Source organism: Crocodylus siamensis, chromosome 10, assembly GCF_052110815.1.
Source record: "Crocodylus siamensis isolate JL-2025a chromosome 10, ASM5211081v1, whole genome shotgun sequence".
NCBI classification, from domain to species: domain Eukaryota; kingdom Metazoa; phylum Chordata; order Crocodylia; family Crocodylidae; genus Crocodylus; species Crocodylus siamensis.
Genome location: NC_143404.1, coordinates 19,860,462 through 19,885,790, shown reverse-complemented (window position 1 = coordinate 19,885,790; position 25,329 = coordinate 19,860,462). Strand labels below are relative to the sequence as shown.

The following is a 25,329-nucleotide window of genomic DNA, read 5'->3' as shown; positions in this document are numbered from 1 at the left end:
CATTTCAAAAATATATTCATCCAGCTTATTTGCCAGCCTTGTTTACAAGGTGAGGTAGGTTACTGTGCTCATCGTGACAATGAGAATTGGTGTGAACAGATGGGATGGCTGAGAAGGCCTTGCAACTTCATCTTGAGCAAATATTGACTTAAATATTACACTGGAGAAATTATCACTTTGATGTTGGGTGCAGCACATGTTGGGAAAAGGATAAACTGCATCCTCAATCACCTGAGATAATTGTTCCCAGCATCTCCAACAAGTTGTCTGAAGTCATTTCAGCAGTCTTTGCTCACTTCTGTTTGGATTTTCATTCTCCAGGTGCTCCCTTGATCCCCAAATTTGCCTTAGAAACAGTATAGCACAAAAGGCATTTTTATTCTTTGGATCTAGCTGGTGGGTAGATATTAGCATATGCAGATAAATAAGGCAGGCACTAGAGAAGATTGTTCAGTTGCACAGTAAATCAACTACAAACTTAGGGAAAGAACCCAATGTGTCACTTGTTTGAGTACCTGGTTGTAACCCCTAAATCCCAGTGCTCCTTCAAGACAGCTTGCTTACCTCCTTCCCCAACTCATTACATGAGTTGTCAAGTAATAATACTCTTGCGTCTTACAGCTGAGTTCCTATGCAACTATTCTTTTTCACTCCCAGAGCACTCCTAAAGCACTTCTGACAATAACAGCGTGACGAATGCCAAGGAGGTGGATTGATTTGCTGTCAAGCATTGCCTAAAGACTTTCCCAGTGTTAGTAAATCTCTCAGTCTAGACTTTTACACCATGCGCATAGCCTTGGGATCTGAACATTTGCAAGTGATCATTTTATTAGATGGAGATCCTTACCTCTAGGACATCAAGTTTTGGAGCTAGTAAAAGACAAATTAATGCAATAGGCACTGGGAGCTCCTATCCCAGACAGCTGTGTAGCAAATAGATGTATGAATGGCTTAATTTGTAAAGCTTATAAATTTTAACTTTGGAGGGGTATAGGAGACAGATTCTCCTGATCCTTGTCATGAGTTCTTTACTGGAAGTTAGATGAAGGTTATATTTTTCATATTTCTCTGTGTAGCATTTAGAGAGATTTTATTATGCTACATCATGGTGCATGGTTGCTAGTTCCAGCATAAAATGAGGAGGGTTGAGCATCAGACTAACCACTTCGCCTCATACAGCTGCCATTCTAGTAAAAATGGCTGCTCAGATGATTTCTGGTGCTATATGAAGGCACCTGGCAAAAGCCAGTTACCGAACAGAGGACATTAAAAAGATTGATGTTGACAACATAAAAACAGCTCAAAGTTGGTTAAAAGAATGTGAGGACAAATATTTCAAACATCCAATATCTTGCAGATCATAAAGATGGATATCTGGGGAAGGAAAATAATGGACCAAAATGAGATCAGATTTATATGTGTGTATATAAGGAAAGCTTCAAACAAGGGACAAAACATTCCATCTAGACATACTGCAGACGCAATGAGCATTCACCAGCTCTGCAGAAGTCACTCATCAGTGGGAAGGCTATGAATTAATACATTATATATGCCTCATTCCAAAAAAAAAAAGATTCCTAAAGATGTTAACCCTATACTGCAAAGCCCAAAGATGAGTTGTCTCCAAAATGTAACTGACAAAATGCCACACTCAGTCCTGATGCTGGATGATTTTAACACCAAAGTGGGACATAACTCCCAGCCCTTGTTTCCCTGCTGTTCCTTCCAGTTCTTAGGCTTATCAGTCAAAACAGTGAAAGACCCCTTGAACTGAACTTGATGTCTGACTCTGATGTTGCAAGTGCCCTGTTTACTCACAAACATATACAAAAAGAAATGAGGAAGTTGCCAGATGGCAGATCAAAAAACCCAGATTGGCAACATTTGCATCAATTCAAGATTCAGGTTACTTGTCCAAGATGTGAGGACATACTGAGCTCCACATGTCAGCAGGTACAGTAATCCATGCCTTGCCAAACTGAAAATAAAACTTGGAAATATTTGACTTTAAATGGAAAGCACAAGGAAAGTCAACAGAAGAAAACTGAAAACAAAAGAGAACTGGGACAAATTCCAACCTGAACCAAAGACCAGATCTGAAGAGTTGTCAGAGGCCGAGGAAGATGAGACCAACTGAATCTGAAGCAAACAGGCAACAGCCAGAGACTCTGATTTCCAGCTGCAACTATTGCAGTTTGAATCACAAAGTAGGCCAAGCAGGAATAAAGTTGGAGAAGCCAAGAGATGAGGTTACTCACTGAGGAAAGAAAAGCACTTGAAAGAAAAACTCCTGAATGCTAAGACCAATGAAATACTGGAAAAAAGTAACAGAAAGGTAGAAAAAGCAGACAAACCTGTGAAAAATGTGAGGAAAGATGCAGAGGGATTGCAGATCTGGTAGTTGAAACTGAGGCTCCTGTTATGGTAGGAAACCTCAGGGCCATTTGCCATTTGCTGAAAGCCTGTGCAGAATTTTTGGAAGAGGAAATGGGCCAATCAAAAGCCAAAATGTTTACAACTGAGGCAGAACAGAAAAAATGATGGTGGTGACGTAGACGTTGTACATTACCAATCCCATTGAGATGTCAGAAATGCAGAATGTGAACAGGAACATGCATGGCAGAGTGACAGGAGACTCTCAGAGCACAGCTGAAACTCTAGAAACATATGACAAACCATCATAAGAAAACTGACTGAGGTATTCAATGGAGCCTGGGAAGAAAAGCTATCCGTCTACTAGTGGATACATAGAATTATTCTCATAATATCCAATATGTTAGTGGCCTGAACCAACTGGAGTTGCATTATTCTCCACTATACCATAATACCCAGGGTGAAAGAGGCAGTGAATATAAAGCTTTGGGAAGAACAGGCTGGATTCAGGGCCAACCATTCATGTATATTCACATGGACTGACATCATGCACAGTGTCACACTCTCCTCAACTGAACCGAGTTAAGAACGGTACCTCACAACTGTGCAGACCTACCTTGTGCAATGTTCCTCAGTTCTAGAGAATCCAGTCTACAGCCATCAGTATCAGCAATGCCATGCAGTAATATATGAAGTGCTCTATAAGGTCAAGCAATCGGACAACAGAGTGCTCCAATATGGACACTGCATTATCTCTCTGATGCTATCTGGTGTTGCCACAGAGTAGATAATGAAATGCATGGATAACACCCCCACCCTTAGCATAGCCTGGATAGAAGGCCTAGAAGACCTACACTTTGCTGCTGATATTGTGACACTGAGCAACACCTGGAAAAAAGCTGAAGACAGGCGAAAACTGCAAGCCAAGCAGAGCTCAAAATCAGTTTCACCAAAATAAGCACCATTGAAAATTAGAAAATTGCAGATGAACCTGCCTGCATTTTCCCTTCAATTATTTTCTAGGTTGACTGCACACAGCAGAACTTTATACTCACTTCTAGAAGCTTTTCTAATTCTGAGCTGGTTTTAGAAACCTTATTAGGATGCTTTTAAAATAAAAAATGAATCCAGTCAAGATGACCTAGACCCTGTATGAACAACTGGAGATGGAATATGTGAGAAGACGAGTGGGCAAGTTTCAAAGGCATGATGAGGGAAGTCCATGTTAAAATGGCATAGAGGAGGAGGGAAAGTCTGTGCTAAGGTGCCTGTCTGCGGGGGAGGCATGGGCGAGCGTATACTTGGGTTCTCAGGAGGTGGAAAGAAGAAGCCGTGACCAGATTCCTGCAGTGTTCTGCTACTGATGCAGAAAGATAAACAGATTTTTCCAAGCACCAAACAACTTTCAAGTGAAACTTTTTGTAATCTCCAGTTAAAAACAAGTCTTACAACACCTGGGATGTCTCTAGAGGAATACACATCCGATTACCATTCATTACATGACCGCAGTCCTCATCTTCCACAGGTGAGGAAAGCCTGTGAGACCTCCTATGAAATATTCCCAGGCCCATATGCCATTTGATCAAATTTAACTAGCTCTTCAGTATTTCAGCCATTTCCCAGAGAAGCATTTAACATGTTTTTTCCTCCAACAGTGTGGAAGGAAAAGAGTTTGTAATTAAAAAGAAGTCAAGCTGAAATTAAAGTACACTTAATTAGTTCTAGGTTCCTAAGTATGTGTGCTCCCACAATGACTAATATAACAACAATAGTTGAGCAATTACTAACCTAAAAGGAAAAAGCTTTTTGAAGACATTAATAAATATTGTGCAAGAGTCACTTGGATGACTTGTAAAATGTAGCAACCTCTGGGGGACCTGTCTAACAGTATCCAGCCAGTCAACATAAAGATCATAGGTCACAAGGCAGAAAAAATCAAGTGGCAGAAAAAACCTCCTATATACAGCTGAAACTGCAGAAGGGATGGCAACCGTGTCAGGGCATATTATGTCATTTATCCAAACAGTAACTTAATTAGGATCCAAAAGCTAATACCAAAAATTCCCTATGGGTCTCTCCTTTAAGCCAATGAAGAGTCACAGTGGGCTTTGGACCAGACTTGAAATGCTGGACATTTACAGCACACTTTTTTAACTTTTTAGTCAGTGCCCTGTAATGAAAGAATGATGCTAAACCACACCGCCCTAGGGGGAGCTGCAGCAGTTGTTATAAATACACTGTGTTCTCGGCGACACATGCATAGTTCCCATCCATGTCAGTGGGAGTCCCATGATTTTATGGAGGGTAGGGAAGACTCCTAAATATTTAGCAAAAGACAGTAAATATACAGGCTTTTATTTTTTTAATCATCACATGAAATAAAATGTATGTTGAGTGTCCCAGGAGATTATACCATTGATACAGCAGCCACTCTAGATCAGAAGTCCAGTTACTCTTTGCCCTTAACTGGGTGAACAAGCAATGCTGTATGAACAATTTAATGAAGAGCCTTGCACTTTGTGTGCTCTCTGTGCTTTGTGAATGAACTTGTGAATACCCAACACAATCATGCTGATGTGAGAAGCAGGACTAGAAAGAAATTACGCAGTCCAATAATGGCACTTGGCTTTGGAAAGGACACACATAAAATAAGATTAGTCAGCTTTGTCTGAGGTTTTTTAACTGATAGTGTCCTGCCTTTGGATCAAAACTTCCAAACTGATTAAAAATATCATTCAAAAAGTTTTCTGTAAAGCAGGAGCTGCTGCCTTTACTGTCAAGAGGCCTAGAAAGATGCAAAAGTAATGCCTGTGAAAGCAGTTCACCTTCATATTAAAAGTTTCCTCTTTCTGTTGTGTTTGCAGAGAGGAAAGGGAAACATACCTATGTGTGGCCTGTGGTATCCCGTTAGACTAACAGCCAAGAGAGGAGGCTCCAAGGATTCTGGGCATTGTGCATAGAAAGAAAATTGAATGGAGAATTGAAGTAGCAACCAAAAATTCATCTATGAGGATGCAATGATGAAGCACCTGAGAAATAGCTGCCATTGTTCTCCACTGATCCATATGGAAATCATATATTTATTTTACATGCCAGCAAGTCTACAAATCAGGGGACCAGTTATTCATAATGCAAGCTGGCTGGGCAAAGTAGAGAGACGTAGGAAATGGGCACGCATGTGAAGGATCCAGAAAGGTTTAATTTGTGCAGACAATATCCTGTGTGAGTTACTTAAAGTTTACATTCAAAGCAGGGAGAGAGTCAAGTAAAACCAAGGGCAATTCTACATAAAATAAGCCATTGACATAAGTCAAACTACAGCAGAAATAAGCCTTGCGTTGTCTTTAGATTTTGGTTTTCATAAATGCAGCCCTTCCATTCATGGTTGCCTTCCAAAAGACCTGGGGAGACCATTGTCAATATAAAAAGACAGAACTCCTCCTTTGTAAGTCTGTGTAAGCCAAATTACTTTATTACTCATAAATAATGAACAAATGAATTGATGCCTTGTGGAGAGAAATTGGTCTGAGCCGAGGGGAAGGAGTCTGTTTGATGTTGCTGTTTGATGCAGAATGGGAGAGTTCCAGACTTAAAAGGAGGAGAGATGAGAGGTAGCAATAGGAGCTCCTTAACTGCATCCAGCACCTGAAATGACACTTTGGGCATGTCTACACATGCAAATAAGTGTGACTAAATTTCATGCATATTAAGCAATTTTTGGCAGGTGTCTACACATGTGGCGAACTTGGCACTAAAGTTAGTTTTAAGTCCCCCCAGTCCTGCCATGTGCCCCTGTGGCCACCAGGGGGAGCTCCAGCCTCCAGCAACATGGCTGCTGGCACTTAGCAGCCATGTTGAAGCCAGAGTCAGGTGCCAGCACCTGGCACCCTTCTTGGAAACTGTGGTTCCTAGCTAGCCCCTTCCCTGCCCAGAAGCCACATGCCCAGCACAGAGGCAGCAAACAGCAGCTCCCTCTCTGCCCACCCTACCTCCCCGTGCCAGGGCTGCCCTTGCCAGTGGTGCCCTGTGCTGCTGCTGGCCATGGTGCTGGCTCTACTGACCCAAAGAGAGTCCCTCCCCACCCCAGCCCCAAGAGAGCTGTGCATCCACCAGCGGGGTCCAGGACATTGGTTGCAGGAGGTCCTGGCACACACACCCTTAATATACCTTAAGCTAGCCAAATGCACATTAACACATCTCGTGTAGACATGTCCTTTGTCATATAACATCCTGATTGCTCCCTGAAGGAAGGGACTTTCAGAGGAACCTCCAAATAAGACTAACATGAGTCGACAATGTGACAAAGTGATCAATAGAGCTAATCACACTTTATCATGCATTAACAGGTGCATCATGAACAGGTCTAAGGAGGTGATACTTCCCTCTACACAGCATTGGTAAAACTGCAGCTGGAGTACCGTGTCCGGTTTTGGGCAGCACCGCACTTCAAGATTGATGTGGATAATCTTGAGAGGGTCCAGACAAGGGCCACATGTATGGTTAGGGGCCTGCAGGTACAAGGAGCGACTGAGGGACCTGTATCTCTTCAGCCTCCGTAAGAGAAGACTGAGAGGTGATCTAGTGGCCATCTACAAGTTTGTCAGGGAAGGGCAGCAAGGAATAGAAGATACTCTATTTGCTAGGGTGCCCCTGGGAGTAACTAGGAACAACATCCACAAACTGACAGCGGGCAGATTTAGACTAGACATTAGGAAGCACTTCTTTATGGTAAGGGTTACCAGAATCTGGAATAGGCTTCCAAGTGAGGTGGTGCTCTCCCCTACTTTGGAGGTCTTTAAGAAGAGACTGGACAAACACCTGGCTGGGGTCATCTGACCCCAGCACTCTTTCCTGCCCAGAGCAGAGGCCAGACTCTATGATCTGCTGAGGTCTCTTCCAACCCTAAAAATTGATGAAATCTATGAAACATGAATTATACAGCAAACTATGGCATGTAAGTAGGAGTTAACCTATATCACAGGGAGATTTACCAATTTTCACAGGTTGATCACAACGTAAAGTTCTCATTTTGTGGTCATTTCACCGCAGCCCTGCCCCTTGGAGCTGTTTGGCGGAGAGGACCTGGGGGTAGGGGAAGAAGGGACAATGGGGCAGCAGCCATTTTGTTTGCTGCCCTTCATGCTACCCTACCCACTGAGGTCTTCCTCTCCCAGCAGTGAAAATCACTAGCTCCCACTGGGAAGCTAGAATTTTATTTTTATTAAAATGTTTTTGTTGATTTTGTGCAAAGATCCCAGGTTTCATGGTTTGTAGGTTCTTACCCTACATACAGACAGGTAGTCTCTAATAGGATGTGTAAAGCAGAGCAGTAGGCAGCAGAAGTGGTTTCAGAACAGAAAAAGAAGCCTACCAAGGTTTCAATCTCCCCTTGCAAATAACTAGTCTGCTTTCACTACTCGGAGAACACACTGTGCAATTAAAAAATAGAATGTATTGATATTTCTGTAGCTCCCAGGCTCAAGGTGCCCTTGCTGAAACTTTGCTTCACCTCCTGAGTCAAAGTGATATGCAGAATGGAAGTTCTGGTGTTGATCTTAAATCTTATTTTCAGCCAAATAATAAAAGTGGGTTTTATTTTAGCTCTAATCTCTCTTTTCAATATACAGATGCACTGGAAGAGATTATCGTATTCAAATGAAGGAAACAGTAGTATTTTTAAGGCCTAATCCATTTCCCCTCATATAAAATAAGATAAATATCTCGATTTAATTCAGTACAATTACAAGAGGATTTTCTCTTATCATAAGATTCTTGGCTTTCTCTGGCAAAACATTTCTAAGCGATGTACCAAGTCACAGCACAGGAGCCAGAGTTAACACTGACAAGACTGGGACACTATGAAATGGGGTGAGGACAGCCCCCCAGAGAAATGGGTATGGCTCAGATCCTGATATCGCCTCGCCTGTGGTTCCACTGTACATGGGCAGAGAGTGTCAGAACTGGTACAATAGAAGGTGTCTCACCGGGAACACCATGAAAGCAGGGTTGTATATTATTCATCTGTATATTATCTGCCTAACACACAGGGGCTGGAACTTAGAGAACGTATCTCACACACACGAGGATGTGCTGTTCTTGCACAGATTCCTCAAACAAGCCGATGTCACAATAACCCTGCTGCCCAGAGAAACCAGCCATGCTGCAGGACCTCCTTGGCAGAAGCTGGATATCTGTGAACATATGGGGTGTGTCAGGAGAAGGCTGGACTCTTCCCCCACTCCTTTTGTGAACTCGGTCAGGCACATTTTAACTGACCAGGCAAATGCTCAGATATCTTTGAAGCTCTTGAAAAATCTAAGAGCTAGTCTGGTTTAAATTCAACACAAACCACCAGGAAAGAAAAAAAGGCAGTGATGGGGGGGTGGGGTGGCACAAATAAATGAGAAGGAAAAGCCCACTCCTAAACATTTAGGTTGACAGATGAAGAGAAAAAGAGAGGGAAATTAGTGCCTTGTCCTTTACCCCATGAAGACCCCACCTTGAATAAAAATCTGTTAAAAAAAGGATGTAAAGGCAATAACTGTAGGGGAAAGAAATAAAAAACCCCAAGCATCCTCCCTGTCTCCCAATCCTCCCCACCACACACCTACACAAGCTGGAAATACAGTAAATGCCACAATGTTGAGGGTATTTTTGCTGTGGTACTGGGGCACTTTTTTCCTTTAGCAACTGTAGAACCTGGTCACCCATCCTCCCAAATAATTAAAGCTCAAATATCAAGCACAACCCACAGGGGATTCTTTACTACCCTTATTAGCCACAAAAACCTCAATATGTTTTTGTTGCCATGATTAATAATGTTGGAACTCACTCTCTTCCTTTACTAGATATGGTTACCATCTACTATCTACAAGCGTTTTGCCTTTGATTTTTTTTTTTTTTTGGTCCAATAGCTGGTTTTAAATGAGGGTGGTGATGATTTGAACTAATGATCCAGCATAAAGGCAGACTGGATCAGAGCTTATAAATAATGAGACTATAGCGCAAAGATACCTATCACACCAGCAACCCCAATGTCGCTCTGAAAAGCCACTTATTAAAGAGCATGGGCCCAAATCTTAGCAGGTATAAATCAGCATAGCCCCACCGCAGTCAGTGTAGCTACACAGATGCCAGTTTATACCCAAATATCTGGCCCTTGATTAGTGCATGTCTATATGATTGTCTTACCGGCAATTGTTTCTTTCCTAGAAGTAGAGCCTTCCCCCCCGTACCTCATTATATAAAGCAATTAGCCTATCTATATTACAGTGGCTTTGGCCTTTTATTTCAGCGCTCTCATCCAAACACTAAAAGGGAAGCAGCCAAATGAAAGCTTGGAAGGCTCCGTCAGACGGGGTTCAGTAATGAGAACCATTGTTAAAGGAATGGATGTGGGGGGGTCAGTGGATGGGAGGGAGGCAAAAAGAAGCAGGAACCCTAAAGGAAGATAAAAAGAGCCCCACAACGAGCACGCTGTACCACTACTTCTAAACAGGACTTTCATGTCTCCTAAGCCTTTTCACTCCCTGTCTGTTTCCCTCTGCTGTAGGCACGTTCTGACCATTGCAAATGTCTTTCTCGGGGCTGGTTTCAGCCTCTGAGGAGCACATCTTCTGCCTCAGCACCCTCTCATGATACAGAGCCTTGCAGGATGTTCTGTGTATGTCTTTGTAGAAGTTAGGACCAACTGAATAAAACTGCAGCTTTTCCAGCCAGCTCAGCAAGTGGGAAAGGCCAGAGGTGTTGTCTCTCTTTTTAGTTCAAACAGCCTTTGATATACAGAACACTCCTAGTGTCCAGCTCCTCTGTGAGTTCAGACTGAATGACCATCTAGGCTGCTGCCCCGAACAAAAGACTGTAGAACTTGACCCAGAAATTCCTGTCTGTAAATGATAATAAATCAGCTATGCCTCCCTGACAAGTGTTCAGGTGGTTAATTACCCTCACTGATCTTTATAGCTTTCCACATCCCACCTTTGATCCTTCATAAGTATGTTTACAAACCTGCCAGTCTCAACATGTGTGAGGGTTATAACAAAAACCCCGTAGGGCAAAGCAGGTTCTGAGGCCAAAATGTAAAAATGCGGCCAAAATGTAAAAATGCAGTGAGACGGCAAGTGCTCCTGAGCTCGCTGAGTGTGTTTTGATTGCAAATATTGGCTCACCATCTTAAAAGAATGGTAAGAAATCTCACCGAAGAAAGTGAAAAATGATCTTTTCTTTCAAGTCTAACCCCTATGCTTTCCCAAAACACTTTTTCAGAGTTGATGAAAGCTACCTTTAAAGTAAATTGATTCTCTTGATTTAAGGGTAACAAAATCAGAAATAGGAAAAAAAACATTTTAAATTATCTAGTCTAATTCAGCTTCTTACTTTCCCTTCCCCATTAGAAGACTGCCTTCACCAGCACATGCATTTCTGAATGTATTGTCCAACCCAGTAATAGTATTATAAATCTGCACTTATTGTCAATACCTTCAGATGCTCCTTTCCAAAAAAGAAAGAATTTGGCAAGAACAGCTGTAGAAAAATAAATAAATTTAAAGCTTATACAAATCCTTTTCAAATCAATGGGCATCTTTTTGTTGGATGTTAATGGACACTGAGTATAAACCATTAGCCAGTATATTTTGTGTTATTTCTTCTATTATTTGCAGGTGTGTAGACACCTTAGCCTTTTAAAACTTTTTTACTCTGTTTCGACTGCAGTTATGGGGTAGAGTTAACCACTGACATAGGTATTTCTTTAGACACCTACAAAAATTTGACAGTTGTTTAGGCAAGTGATACTCAATCTTCTGGCACTGTGGGCTAGATGAGTGGCATGGGGCCAATCCATGGGCCAGACCAGTGCCCACACTGCCTCTTCATGGCTCTGCATACTGAATCAACTCTGTGTGCTATGATCAGGCTCCGCGGCCCTGCACTGCCTCTGCCTGCTGGGATCATGGCCCCACCTCCATGTGCCAGGATCAGACCCTGTGCCATCCTGTGTGCCCAATCCCGCGCACAGGGCCATGCTATCACACCAGTGGGGCACCCCATGGGTCCAGAAATTTGAGAGCAGGGAAGTGGTAATACTGCTTCCCCACTGCCAAGTATTCAGACCCCGTGGGCTCGATGACCCAGTATCAGGGGCCAGATCTCACTCACGGGCCACAGATTAAGCACCCCTAGTTTAGGCCACTGACGTTCTTTGCTGACCAATATAATCTCAGTGTTTCCTTTTGTTCTCTGTCAGTCTGTACACATCTGTTAATCTCTTGTTTTATACTTAGATTATGAGCTCTTTTGAAGCAGAAGCCATATTTTTGATCTGTGTTTGTATATCACCATACCTATGAGGATCTTGTTTATGGGTGGTGCTTCTTGTTGTTGTCAAAACAGAAATAATAATATTAATGATAAGTGGTCCTCCACTGAAGACCCTTTTTTGCCAGAGATAAATGGGGTCTAAAATCCTGTACTTATGAGAGCATGGTCCTTAACCCTTGAAATAATAGTGAAACACTAAAGAAATGCATTGTGAGCAGGAAATATTGAGTGTGAATACCAAATGCAACCTCAAAAAAACCTATCTGACCATATTCAACAGCATTCTCTTATTCCTTGAATTTGTGGTTGGGTTCCTGTTTCTCTAATAAAAAACAAAACTGCAGTCACAAAGAATGGTGCATCTGAATCACTTCCTTTCTGCAGAAGTATAGGATTAAGTACAATCTGGTATTCTGGTTTATTTAGAGTCATAAATTTTAAGGCCTGACAGGATCATTATGATTACCTAGTTTGAGCTACATAAAACAAGCTGGAGGTCTTAATGTTTCAATTTCAATCCCTGTGTTCTGAATAAGAGCACATCTTTTAGAGAAACATCCAATCTTGATTCAAAGTTTCCAGTGATAGAAAACCTGACCCAACTGTTGGCATATTGGTTACCTTTGCTGTGTAGACTTGCACCTTATTTCTAATCTGACTTTACCTAGCTTCACCTGCTACCCAATAGATCATGTTTTAGCTTTCCCTCTTGGCCTAAAGAGCCCCTTTATTTTTCTTATTCATGTATGTGCTAAGAGACTTAATCTTCTCTTGGATAAGCTAAATAAGTCAAACTCTTTGACTCTTTCACTATATAGCATGTTTTCCAATCCTTTCATCCTTCTCATGGCAATCTACTCAAGCCTCTCCCATTTTTTAACATTCTTCTTGAAGTGTGGACACCAGAACTGAATGCAGTGTGCCAGCAGCAGTTGCATCTGTACCAAACACAGAAGTAACACAATCACCCTACTCTTACTCAATACCCTCAGATTTATACATCCTCATCTTTATACGTCGAAGCACCTCATTTGCATACATCATCTTCCCCAAAACTTTTTCAGACTTGCTGCCTCCCAAGAACAGGGTTCCATATCCTATAAGTAAGATCTACGTTCTTTATTCCTAGGAATTTCACATTACATCTGGAGATATTGAAACATTTGCTTGAGCCCAACTTCCCCAGTGTCCTGAATATGACCCCCAATCTTTTGTTTTTTGCGAGCTGTATAAGCAATGATTTTCTGCTTTTTCCCACATCACTTAGGCAGGTGAACAGGAACGGTGGAAGAAACTGATTCTTGCTGTACCCAGCTAGAAACACACCCAGGGAATGATGCTGCTGATTTCCTGTTCAGTTACATTTTGCTAACAGACAGTTTTTAATCCATTTAATGTGTAATATGCTGATGTATGTCATTCTAGTTTCTGAATCAAAATGTCATGAAGTACTGAGACAATTGCCTTACAGTCTGAGTACAATGCAACAATATATGCATTAATCAACCATACTCATAATCTCATCAAAAAACCATCAAGTTAGTTTCAAATCTTAGCCTCTATTTTTTATATACTCATGAAGATCAGTATTAACTGTATTACTCTCTTTTAATTCTTTAATAATAGAGTCCTCAGTGGGCTCAGTGGGTAGGAGAAGATTACTTAAGGACTGGTTATCATTCTCAGTTTCTTTGCCAGGAGCTGGCCCTAGGGGCACAAGAGAGCAAACTCGGGGCTGCTAAACTGTGCCATCAGGTTTTGATTCACAAGAGAGTATCTGATACTCTAGGAATAATGCTCCACATCAGCCACTGCTCCTTCCAGAATCCTGGAAGCTAAGAGGAGTTCAGTTTAGAAACCAATGGAGCGCTTGTACATGTGACACCATTAACATGTACATGTGACAAAAATCTCAGTCTGTGTGACTTAATGGCATCACAGTGTACACATGCAAGACTTTGGGGGGTTTTAATGACTTTGAATTACTGCAAACTAAACTTCTGGATGTAGTTGTTTGCAATGTTGCAAATTACAACAATGCAGCTGTAGCTCACCCCCTCTCTCCCCTCCCCTCCCCAGCTGCAGGAGAGGCAGGCAGGCGCTGCAGAAAAAAAGGATTGGGCCCATTGCTGTACCTGCTGAAGGCAGAAGCTACAAGGGACCTGATCTTTTATTTTTATTTTTTTGGTGGAGCCTGCCCACCTCTCAAGCTGCCAGTGGGCCGAGCAGCCCATAAGCTGTGGGGGGCCCTGGTACTTCACTCCACAGTGGCAGGCCCCCCAGGGCCACCCAGGTGGGCTGCTAGCAAGCCAGGTGCTGCCCCAGCTCAGAGGTAGCACCCGGCTCAATCCAACTCTTTCCCAGCCCTGAGCTGAGGCACCACACAGCCTTCTAGCAGCCTACCTGGGCAGCCCCAGGGGGTGACATTGCTGTGGAGGGAAGGACTGGGGCCTCCACAGCTCAGAAGCCACTTAGCACACTGGCAACTCACCTTCTGACTGCAGGAAAGACAGGCAGGCTCTGTCAAAAAAAAAAAAAAAAAAGGGTCAGGCTCCATGCCATTTTTTCTGCCTTCAGCAGGGTCCTGGATGGGCAATGGATCAGGCACCAAAAGCTTGGGAAGCCCACTAGCAACCCACCTGGGTGGCCCCTGGGAGCACCACCACTGCAGAGGGAAGGACCAGAGCCCCCCACAGCTCAAGGGTCACTCAATCTGCCGACAGCTCACCCCCCCGGCCACAGGCAGGCTCCAGCTCCAAAAAAATAAAAATAAAAAAAGCATCAGGCCCCTTGTTGTAACGTGATAGAAAAAGTAAAACAGTTTAGTACTCAGGGTTTTATTCTATGCCCCACCGTTTCAATTTATGGGGCATAGTATAAATCTTCCCCAAACCTAAGCAGTCTAATTATTTAACAGTAACTCTGAAATTCAAATAGACCCAGGGCTCAGATTATTGGCCTAGAATCAGCAGGTGTGTACCAACAAGCAGGAATCCTTAAGTTTGAATCCACTCTGTGAGCTTTTACCTCAGAGCCAATAGAAGATCAGAGCATTTAACAAGTTTGCCCAAGCAAGCTACAATGTGTACTGAAACAGTTAATTCCTATATTAAAAATAAATCCTCCCTTCAGCCCTGGTGGAAACTATTCCAGCCTCAAGATAAATTTCACATCCTCCTTGAAATGTCCACACATCATATTTTCAACATAAAAAATATGACATTGGGAATGTAACACTTGGTTGGTCAGAAAAACTGTACACAACATTGTCCTTTTAGAGCAAAAAAATTCTTCTGGTTTACCTAGTGCTTAATCAGTTGTGTGCATGTCTATACATAGATGGAGGAAGCAATAGTATAGCAGCAAATGATTTAGGACCAAGTTCCTCTCTGCTGCTGTTCCACTGGTATTCGTGGAATGTCGACAGGTATAGACTAAAACTGGCTTGTGGCTTATGGACTTTCCACTCCTTAGTTCAGAGTGGCCATTTATTCTTTCTATTAAAATGCTGTCTTGCTGCTACAGGCTACATTTATTTTCTGAGTGAGAGAGTGAGATAACCTGCATAGCAATTCTTGCCTCTTATCTCATAGATGAAGCTAATGCACCTTCCCTGACAAAAAGCCCATGCTGTGAACACTTTTTCAGATGTCATCTTCCAAGGGACAGTTCTACCACAGGGAAAGCTAGAGCAGAAGCAAGTGAGTGGAAAATAGGCTACATTTGAAGGGCTGTCATGAGACAGCCCTTTGCATTCTGGGTGCAAATCCCCAGCTGTGCAGGGATGGGGAAAGCCTAGGCTCTCCAACACTCTGTTTATCCTGTTCTGTAAAGGTGAGAACTCGCTCTGGGGTTTTCGAACTGGCAGTGTAAATTGTAACGAATGCATTTTACTCCAACTCAGGAAGCTCTGCATTCTATGGATCTATTTAATGCCTAGGACAGGATAAGAGAAAAGATTAAAGAGAAGCTGCAGCAGCAGAGCAAGGGATTTCTGGTCACAACCACAGCCTTTGAAAAAGGCTATATCAGAAGCTGTAGGGATGACACATTTTGTAACTAATCTCACAATTTCCTGATTTAAGCTGTCTACATCCCACAAAATCCCCCCAAGACAGGTTCAAATACACTGCTCCCCACTTTCCTCAGGCGCGTGCATTTCAAAAAACTTAAATTGTCCCCTGGAGGTCACTTAGTCAATGAGGTCCCCAGCAGACATTAAAATATCTGAGGATTTTTTTATGCCAAAAATATTTATTCTAAAAAATCAGATGATTATTAGTCTGAAATGTAATATTTGCCACACCATATGATTTAAGGTGCCATACAAACCAACCACAAAGATATCCTATGTTATATGAGAATGTGTCTACATGTAAACAACATCATAAATGTAATGTCTGCCAGGGTCTCATACCAGTCAGAAAATGCTGGTATCTGGTTGTCTTTCTCTGTAGGCAGAAGAACACGTTTTCAAACTTAGACACAAATCAGGCAGACCCTAGAATCTGGGCATGGAAATGGGTTCAGTTATATACTCTGCTCATGCAAGTACTTGTGTTTTTCAGGTCTTTGCAGCCCCATTGGAAAATCCTAGCCTGAGACTTAAATGCATAAACTGTGCTTGATCATATCCTGTGGAATAGGCTGGAAGAGTTGAAGGTAGGGAGGGAACATGTCATTGAGAACAAATCCCTGTAGGGACTCCTTGCTAATGCAGCCTTTATTGCTATGGTGATTACCCACCCAGTTAAAATGGCTTGGAAAAAATGAGCAGAACTCAGTTCATCAGCTTTTGAATAAACGTATTGTTCTCAAGGGAGAGTCTTGAGAAGAAGCACTGCCATTGGATGGTGCCACGTGGACCATGTCAGAGGGATGCCACAGGTGCTGCCACAAGTGTGCAAAACAGCATGTGCATGTGTATGCACAAGGACAGAAAACACGTGAAGTGCAAAGCAGGATGCCCTCCGCGTATGCTGAACTGATTTCCTCTTCTGCTGCTTTGGGACTTTTGCTCCTCCATGTGAATTGACTGACTGGTTTCCTTTCACTTTCCACAACAGTTTTAACTTGCTTCTGGAAGAATAATGGAGGAAGCAAGATGCCCAGGTGTCTGAGAGGTGGGAAGAAACCAGGACAAAACTGGAAGTAGAATGGAAATGTACAGATTTGACCCTTTGACAAATGGCAACTTACCTTAAGCACTGAGCATGTGGTTTTCAAAACCTTTCCCAAACAGGAATGCATCAAACATATTTGGAGTGATCAAGGACATGCTAATGTCCCAATATGACCTGTTGATAAGAGCCCTAGTGTTTGTAACTCAAAGTAAAGACTTTAACCAGTGGCTAGATAGGAACACTGGCACTGGAAAAATGAAGGGAGGTGATCAGGAGATGTAACTGGCTGTTAGAAGAGGGAAAACAAACTCCTAGCACATAACTATGAGCTGATGATCACAGTGCTTTCAGCTGCATACGGGAGGCAGCGCCAATACAAAGAAACCTAAAATCACTGTAATCATAAAAAAACCCTGCTCTGACTCAGGAAGAAGGCATTAAAGGTCATTATTTTCAAAAAAGAAACTTCATGTCTAAGAACGAATTCAGTCACCTTGCACAGTTTAGGGATTACAGACACATATGGCGTTTTAACTACAGTGTATTATGCCCACTGTTTTAGTCTTTCCTAATACAGCAGCAGGTTTCACAATAAAGCATGCACGAGTGACTGTGTGAAATCCTTCCAAGCCTTGGGTAAGCTCTGACCACTGCTCAGTTGCATCTTCCTTCCAGCCCTATTCTCTACACTGTCAAAATGCCAGTGCTCATTCCATGCAGCAACCCCAGTGACACGAAGGGAGCCCTCTCCAGATTTTGCAAGAGAAGTTTTAGAAGAGAAGTGGTAAAGGCACAGTTTTCATGTTCTGTGTTTAACAGGAATGAGGCACACTTCAGGCAATGAATTCCAAGGGGAAGACAGCATTTCCCAGGTGCTTATGCCAATTTACCATCAGCTTCATGACTCATACGCATTTAGTAGTTTGCTACAGTTATCCAGGAATTCATGCCTGTCATGACTAATTAATGCACCTAAGCTGCTTAAAGACATTAAAAAAAACCAACCTGTGCTTTATTTTAAACTTGGTGTTTACTAGGCCCCCATGCCAAGCCCAGTGCATGCCCAGAAGAGGTACCACATTAGTTTGACCTGGCTTGCCCAATGTCTCTATAGACTGGGCACATCAGCAAGGCTTTTCTGGCACTTTTATCTAATAGCTGGTTGAATCAGCTTTACATAAAAGCACCAAAAAGCCCCACTGAAGCACACAATCTATACAGATGCTGCAGAGCCCAGTACACTGATGTGCTGCCTCTTCTGGTAAAGCATGGGTTTTGTTGGGTTTTTTTTCTCCATGTCTGTCAGCAGCTTTATTTTTCACCTTTTGCAGGTTGTAAATCCTTGTTCCAGTTCATTACTCAAAACTATTTCCTAATATGTTCAGTAAATGGTATTCAAATCTGCAGTTTACTGGAACTGTTTAATCCATGTTGCAATCTGAGCGACAAAACACATGCAAAAGACATGTGACCAGGTGTCAGACATATTAGAACTAATATGCATGAACTTCACATTGTAGAGATCACTGCAGATTTAAAATTCAGTTCACCAACCTTGCTTGAATTTTTTGTAGTTGATGTACACTTCAAAGGTGAAGACTCAAGCATTCAACATTATAAATGCACTGCAGAGGATTATTTGTTCTAGTAACATGTAGGTGCTCAGATTTTTGAAAAAAGCAAACCCCAAAGGGTTGCAAATATGATCAAACCAAAATTTGTTTTTAAAGTTAAAATATTTGACTTTTTTTTCTATTGCACATAAAGCATGAATTGTGACTGAAAGTGGTTTCCATCTTACAGCTTCATGATATGTTTGCAGCAAGCTTGGTGGTCTCATTTCAGGTTCCAGTGGAGGCACACCTTTGACACTTTGGCAGGATTCAAGAACCATATGGGTCTTATGGAAACTGATCTTTGCTTTCACCCCCAATTACTGACTCATGTTTAAAACACATTGATAGAGTGGCATAATCTGCCATCTCCCAGGCCCACTGTTTTTCATAAGTACTAAAAAAATAAAACAACAATGGGAATTTTACACATGCTCCGGCAGGGGGGAGGGGCAGAAAGGCACTTTATTTAGTGAGCCATGCTAAGTAAAAGTGCCCTAGCATCATGTGTGTCAGCGTCCCCCCTGCACTGAAAAATGGCGGCAGGGCGCTTTGAGCGAAAGCTCGTTAAACGAACTTTAGTTCAGAGCACCTCACCACCATTTTTCAGCATGGAGACACCGATACACATGAAGCCAGAGTCTGCTACAGCGTGCTTATTTCTTCTGTGCTCTAGCAGACTCAATTAATCAAGTCTGCTCCAACGTGTTGGATTTCCAGTGCACCAAAGCCAGCTCCCTGCATGTCTGTAGGAGCCCAATATAAGTCTCTTCTTTCATTGGTTTGGATTTGGTGAAGGAGTCTGTCTCCTATGTCAATGTAGTGTGTCTTACCTGATCCTTCCTCCTTTTTTTCCACTCCTAACATAAAGGTGAAAAATCTCTAACTGGCATAGTCTGAACTTTTTGGCTAGGGACAGACATTACACACAAACTGGTTTAAGTGATCAGAAATTGGTTTAAATCTGTAACAGAACAGACATTCAGTGCACATAAACCAGTTTGAAAATGGCTGAAGCAGGTTTGAGATAAACCTGGTTGAACATAGTATCAGACTTAGCTGATTTGGCTCAAACCAGTTTATGCAATGTCTATCCCAGACCCCTTCCTGGTTTAACTTAAACCAGTCCCCCAGCATCCAAGATGCTTTGCAGAGCAGGGCTGGCCCCACCCCTCTGCTCCCTAGCTGGAGCTCTGACAAAGACTGCAGGTACAGGATCTTCCTGGCTTCCCCATGCCCCTCTTTCCTCCCACTGCTCACTGCTTAAGCAGGGATTCCCCTCCTCCCTTCTCCCACAGCACAGACTGTAACCAGCATGTGGTCTGCTAGCTAATGCTGAGAAGTGTGTGTAAGGCAGACAAGACAAAGGCAGACTGGACAGTGTCTGCTTAGGATTTTTTGGAGCTAATCAACAGGTCAGCTGGTAATGTCCCTCTTTTCCTTCCTTGGAAAAAGTTGTTTAGTTCAAGCTCTTCCTAAAAAGTGAGGCTTTTGTTTTCTTGATAGTGTGTTAAATGCTGTATTACTCCCTGTGTAACTCCCTGCTGGCTTCTAGCCTGAGCCACTGCAGGCATGTGCCTGCGTTTCTTCAGTCCAGAGGGGATGTCTTTGCAGTTACAAACCAGTTCAGCCTAGCCAGGTTAGGCTAACCTGCAAAGACTGAACCAATTCAGACTCAGGCTTTTTGAAAGTCTATCCCTAGCCTTTGAGGCAAATAGCATAAAAAAGAACACTTTTTTCAATGTTTTAAGTCAGATGCATCCCAGAACAGTATTTACAACCCATCTTACACTAAGATGAACATGCCCATCCTATCTAGAACCTCTACTCTGCCTCAGAAATACCTGATAGCTACAGTATTCAGGGATAAGAAAATGGTTTCAATTGAAGTAACAAGGTGACCCAGTGAAGTTAAAGCTACTTATGAGTAGGGCATCTGACACAGGTAAGGCATCTATCCTCACATAAGCTAGTACTTATTCCTGCATCCCTAAATAAGTTATCCTGCCAGGATGAAGCTTTCAAGTTCTTTTTTTTTTCTGTAGAAAGCACAGATTCAGTGCAATACTTCTGTCATCACTGACCCTGGGGCAATGCAGAGAGCAGCTGCAACTTGCCCTTTGTTCAGGGAGTTGTAGAGGTCATCACAAGCCAAAAAATGAAGTGCTGTTCAATTAAAGAGAAAAATGTGCAGAGCACCAGAGCTGAACAATTTCTTCATTGCAATTTCTATGAAGCCAAGGACATAACTTTAAAACTGTCCCCACACACTGGAAAACTCTGTTGGAGGGTGTCAGCACCCACCTGCTTGGGTAAAAAACCTAGTCTGGTGAAGGGAGATACTTAGCCTATAGCTTACAGGAATCTACCTGACTGACTTTATCCTCTCTCCATGTAGGTCGCAACATGCTTTGTCTGTAAAAGAAAAGTTTTGATGCAATTTAACTTAGAAAAAAAGTTTTCTAGCAAGACTAGATGCCCACAGATTATAATTAAGCAGTTTTATGTTAACCCCAAACATTTATTCATATGAATGTATAACGCCCACAGGGAACAGCTAACAATTTCTCATCAGTTTAGGAAGCTGAAGAAACCAAGAAAATAATTGCTCTCTGAAGGGCTGCTGTGCAGAGCATGCGTTCTTTAGCATCATCATTTGATCACCCTGGGCTCCAGTGGAGAAGAGCTGGGAGGTTGCAATGTGAAGCAGACTTCTAGGTTTTGCTATGCTAAGCAGGATTTGGGAGGCACTGGGAGACGTTACTCCAATGGGAAGTAACTCCAAGCCGAGTTTCATTGAGTTCAGCCCACTAAAGAGACGTGATCTATCTTACCCAAGAGTTTGTCAGAACAAATTGTTGTAGAGTCAGAGGAGTAAAAAGTGGAAAATACCTAAGGAGTCCTAACCCATTTCTCTGCTCTATATGGAATTATTTTTGCATTTTTAACTGCTCTGTCCACTCTAAGATTAAAGTCATAGAAACACAGGAAAAAGTGCAATTGGTTCTTATGTCACCACTCATTCACACAAAGGACTTGCAAGGGAAAAACCTTAGGAAAAGTAGGATTCAGGTATGGAAAGTTACAAATAGAAAACCCTTGCTGGGATGTCACCATCATATAGAATCCCCTTTACTATAGTCCAATAACTTTCTCCTACTGTGGCCAATTCTAGCTTGGCAGGGAATGAGTTACTGCATTCTCTCTGGCTGCAGTTTCCAGCTATATCCAAGGAGAGTTTAATAGAAGGATGCCTTTGTGATGGCTAACTGGGATGCCTAGTGATGGAGGTAAGAAACCACAGGCAACTCATCCCTCCAGGGCTTCCTTCATTGCTCACTCTCTCTAGGACATGTTCCCTCTCTTCCCACCCCTCCAAACAACCCATTTAAGAGAGAAAGGAAGTTCACTATAAACCCTCTGGCTTGTCTGTCTGACAATGTAGAATTGACCCCCAGACCCACTGACCTAGACAAATACGGGTCTCCCTCCCTTTTCAGACCACTCAACTGTCCTCACATGCCTGGACTTTCAAAACGGTGGAGCCACTGACTGGTCCCCACAGCAACTGGTCTCATAAACATCCTGAGCCGAACAAATGAGTGAATCGTCATATAAAGCTGCTGCAAGTCCACAGTCTTTTCCCTCCCTGCTTCCTTGCGGTGACGCATATACCTCATCCAGCAGTTCCTTGGGAAGAGTTATTGGCTTGCTTGTCATGCGCTGGAGAGCTCTTTCAAAGTGAGCAGTGCCAGGGACAGCACGGCTGATCTGTAAATCCTTCCTCAGGAGAAAAGTGTTTGGCTCATCCCTGAGAGCACTGCTATGATGTAAATACCAGCTCAGATACAGACTCGGATGTGGCACAGTGCCAAGGCTTGGTGATGAATCACTGGCATGAGGAGCTTGGCCGTCAGCACTCAGTTTTAATCAGCAGAGAATTTTAAATAAATAAGCCTTGTTTGTGGCTCAGAAACTTTTAAAGGGCCTTTCAGAGCATCTGAGAGGAGATATTCTGCTGAGGCCTTACCTGTCTTCCACCTGTTAAACTTCCATGGGCCTATTTCCAGATGGCTTGATGTTCATCACAAAAACAGACAAATCAACATATCAAACTCAGTTTCTGGGAGTTCAGCTTCCAAACTGAACTTCATAGCAGGGATACATTTCTAGACACTAGTACAGTTATCTAGGCATCACTCATTATGCACAGCTATGAGTGTCCAGTCCTATCTTCCCATAAACAAATCATAATATGCTGCCACTACACACTGGAAAATAAAAGGTGCTCACCTTGACCTTCCCCAAACCACTCCTTGCTTACCCCCCCGGCCTGTTGATAGCAAGTCAGGGAGGCACTTTTCATACAGCAGTCATTCTTCTGGTAGAGAACCATAATGTCCATTCTTTCTACTAACTCACCTTATCCTGCTCCCAAATCATGACTCTCAACAGAGCTGTGACCCCTTATCTGCAGCAGGCTCACAGGATTTGCAGGCTAACACTTGACAACAGTAAAAGACAGATGTCCTTTTGCAAGTACATTCGTAAAATACCTTAGCTGGAGGTCATTAGCTGCTAATGAAATTCACAGAAAAACACAGGGTAAATGATTACTATGGCATGCCAATAAGAATCAGACTCCTTCCATTGATTCAAAAAAGAAAATAATGGCTGGGATTTTACAAAGAGAATGAGGCATAATATAGAATAATAATGAAGACTCTTGCTAACTAGAAGGGTTGCCTTTCACAAAGGTGTAATTCTGACCACTTGGGATGGTGTAGTTACATGGAACAGATGTATCCATAACAATGTTTATGAAAGGGGTCCAGTCCTATCTTCCCATAAACAAATCATAATATGCTGCCACTATACACTGGAGAATAAATGTTGCTCACCTTGACCTTCCCCAAACCACTCCTTGCTTACTTCCCCAGCCTGTTGATAGTAAGTCAGGGAGGCACTTTTCATACAGTATTCATTCTCCTGGTAGAGAACCACAGTGTTCATGCTTTCTACTAACTCGCCTTATCCTGCTCCCAAATCATGACTCTCAACAGAGCTGTGACCCCTTATCTGCACCGGGCTCACAGGATCTGCAGGCTAACATTTAACAACATCTATGAATGTGTGGGGCCTATTGTAATAGTGCAACCTATGCGTAGGCCTGCATTAACTGGTATTGATCAGGCACTACTCCAAGTTTGTTCTGGTGTTATAATTGCACCTCCTTTGGAAATGTAACCATTTAGGTACCCTCTGGAAAAAGACATTGGTCCTTGTGATAAAGTCACTGACAACAGCAAAACAACTGCTGAAAGCAACTCAAGATATTCTACTATGTCTAAAAAACACTCACCTTAGCACATGTGTTGATCCATTTATAGTGGTGGTAGAACAGGGGACAGCTGGTCCCAAGATGGAAGGCCTTCGGTATCGTTCATCACCACAGCACAGAATGATGAGGAAGGCACGTCTGAAAGATTTGTTCAAGAAGGCGTACAGGAAAGGGTTCAACCCTGAATTGATGTAGCCCAACCACAGGAAAGCTGTCCACAGCTGCTCGGGCACAGTGTAGTTTATGAAAGGGTCCACTATGTTTGTAATAAAGAAGGGAGCCCAGCATAGGCAGAAGCACCCCATGATGATGCACAGGGTTTTGGCAGCTTTGGTCTCAGTCTTCATACGGTGGGTACTGTGCTGGTCAGGATGGTGCTGCCTCCCATCTGTGGGAGCTCCTGCACGCTGGAGGATCCGGATCTGGCGGGCATGCTCCCTGGCTGTGATGTAGATCCGATAGTAGGCCAGCACCATCAGGAGGAAGGGAATGTAGAAGGCCACCACTGAGCAGGTAATGGCATATGGCTTGTTGACCATGAATACGCAGTAGGTTGAGTTGGAAGCCTTGTTGAACTGCCTTTGTTGTATCTAAAAGAGTGGGATGGGGAGGGGAGAAAAAACAACAAGAACAAAAAACAAGAAAATGTTTATCACAGTTTCTCTGATGACACAAATTTGACAACTTGGTTGCTTTTCTGCCTCCTCAACTGGCTTTTGCTTCTCTATCTTCTTTTTTTTTCTCCCTCATTTCTCCTATCTATTGTGCCTGTCTTTTCCATCTGTCATTATATCATATCCTCCCTGAGTGTTCACCACCATGTAATGTACTGCACTGCAGCTCTTGATGGGCTGTTACTCCGTAGAGAGTGCCACTGCTCCAAACTTGCCAGAGACCTCCTCAACCTGGCTATTAAATATTCATGATCTCCCCGAATTAGAGATCAAAGAATCTTAACCAACCCCCCACAACCTCAGACAAAAGCAAAAGAAGAGTAATATTTGCTTTCTGCTCTTCATCCAACATCTACCAGCAATAAGACTTTCCAGACTTTTCCTAACCAAGCCCATCTTGGAAAATAGAGAGAAGAATCTGAATGAAGTTCATGATCTGCATTAAACAGAACAGATTTCAGCCAGCCTCATCTTTTGACTACAGAATTGTAACCCATAAAGAGTTCCTGTCTAATATGCCATAAATCTGCCTTGAGCTTCTGTAATGTTCTTGTGTTGAACTTCCATGGGGATATATTTGTAGGGGCTGTAGGATTCCATGGGCTGTATCCAGACCCTGGCCCCAGACCATGAATACTCACTGGTAAAGAAGAAACTGAGAGTGGGTGGTAGAAAATGAAAGAAACTAAAGTCTGTGAGTTTAGGAAATCCTCTGATAGATTCATTTTGCTACATGAATGAGGCATCAGTTCAACCAATACTAACATTCCTGCCATTACACACCTGTGAGATAAGCATCATTTCCTTTCATTTTCTTTCCTGCACTGATTTTAACAAGACTGGGTGAGAAGAAGCTTGTCATTTTATTAAAAGCAGTGGCCACTGTC

General features: G+C 42.7%; 1 protein-coding gene across 2 annotated transcripts in view; it reads right to left on the bottom strand.

The window, feature by feature from the left end:
* The window catches only part of HTR4 (5-hydroxytryptamine receptor 4), a 253,864-nt gene that overhangs the window by 71,031 nt on the left and 157,504 nt on the right, over positions 1–25,329 (bottom strand). For both annotated transcript variants that reach the window (XM_090065166.1, XM_090065167.1), the window contains one exon: positions 23,790–24,358. In XM_090065166.1, the coding sequence (XP_089921292.1) occupies positions 23,790–24,358 (569 nt within the window). The remainder of the gene's footprint in view (positions 1–23,789; positions 24,359–25,329) is intronic.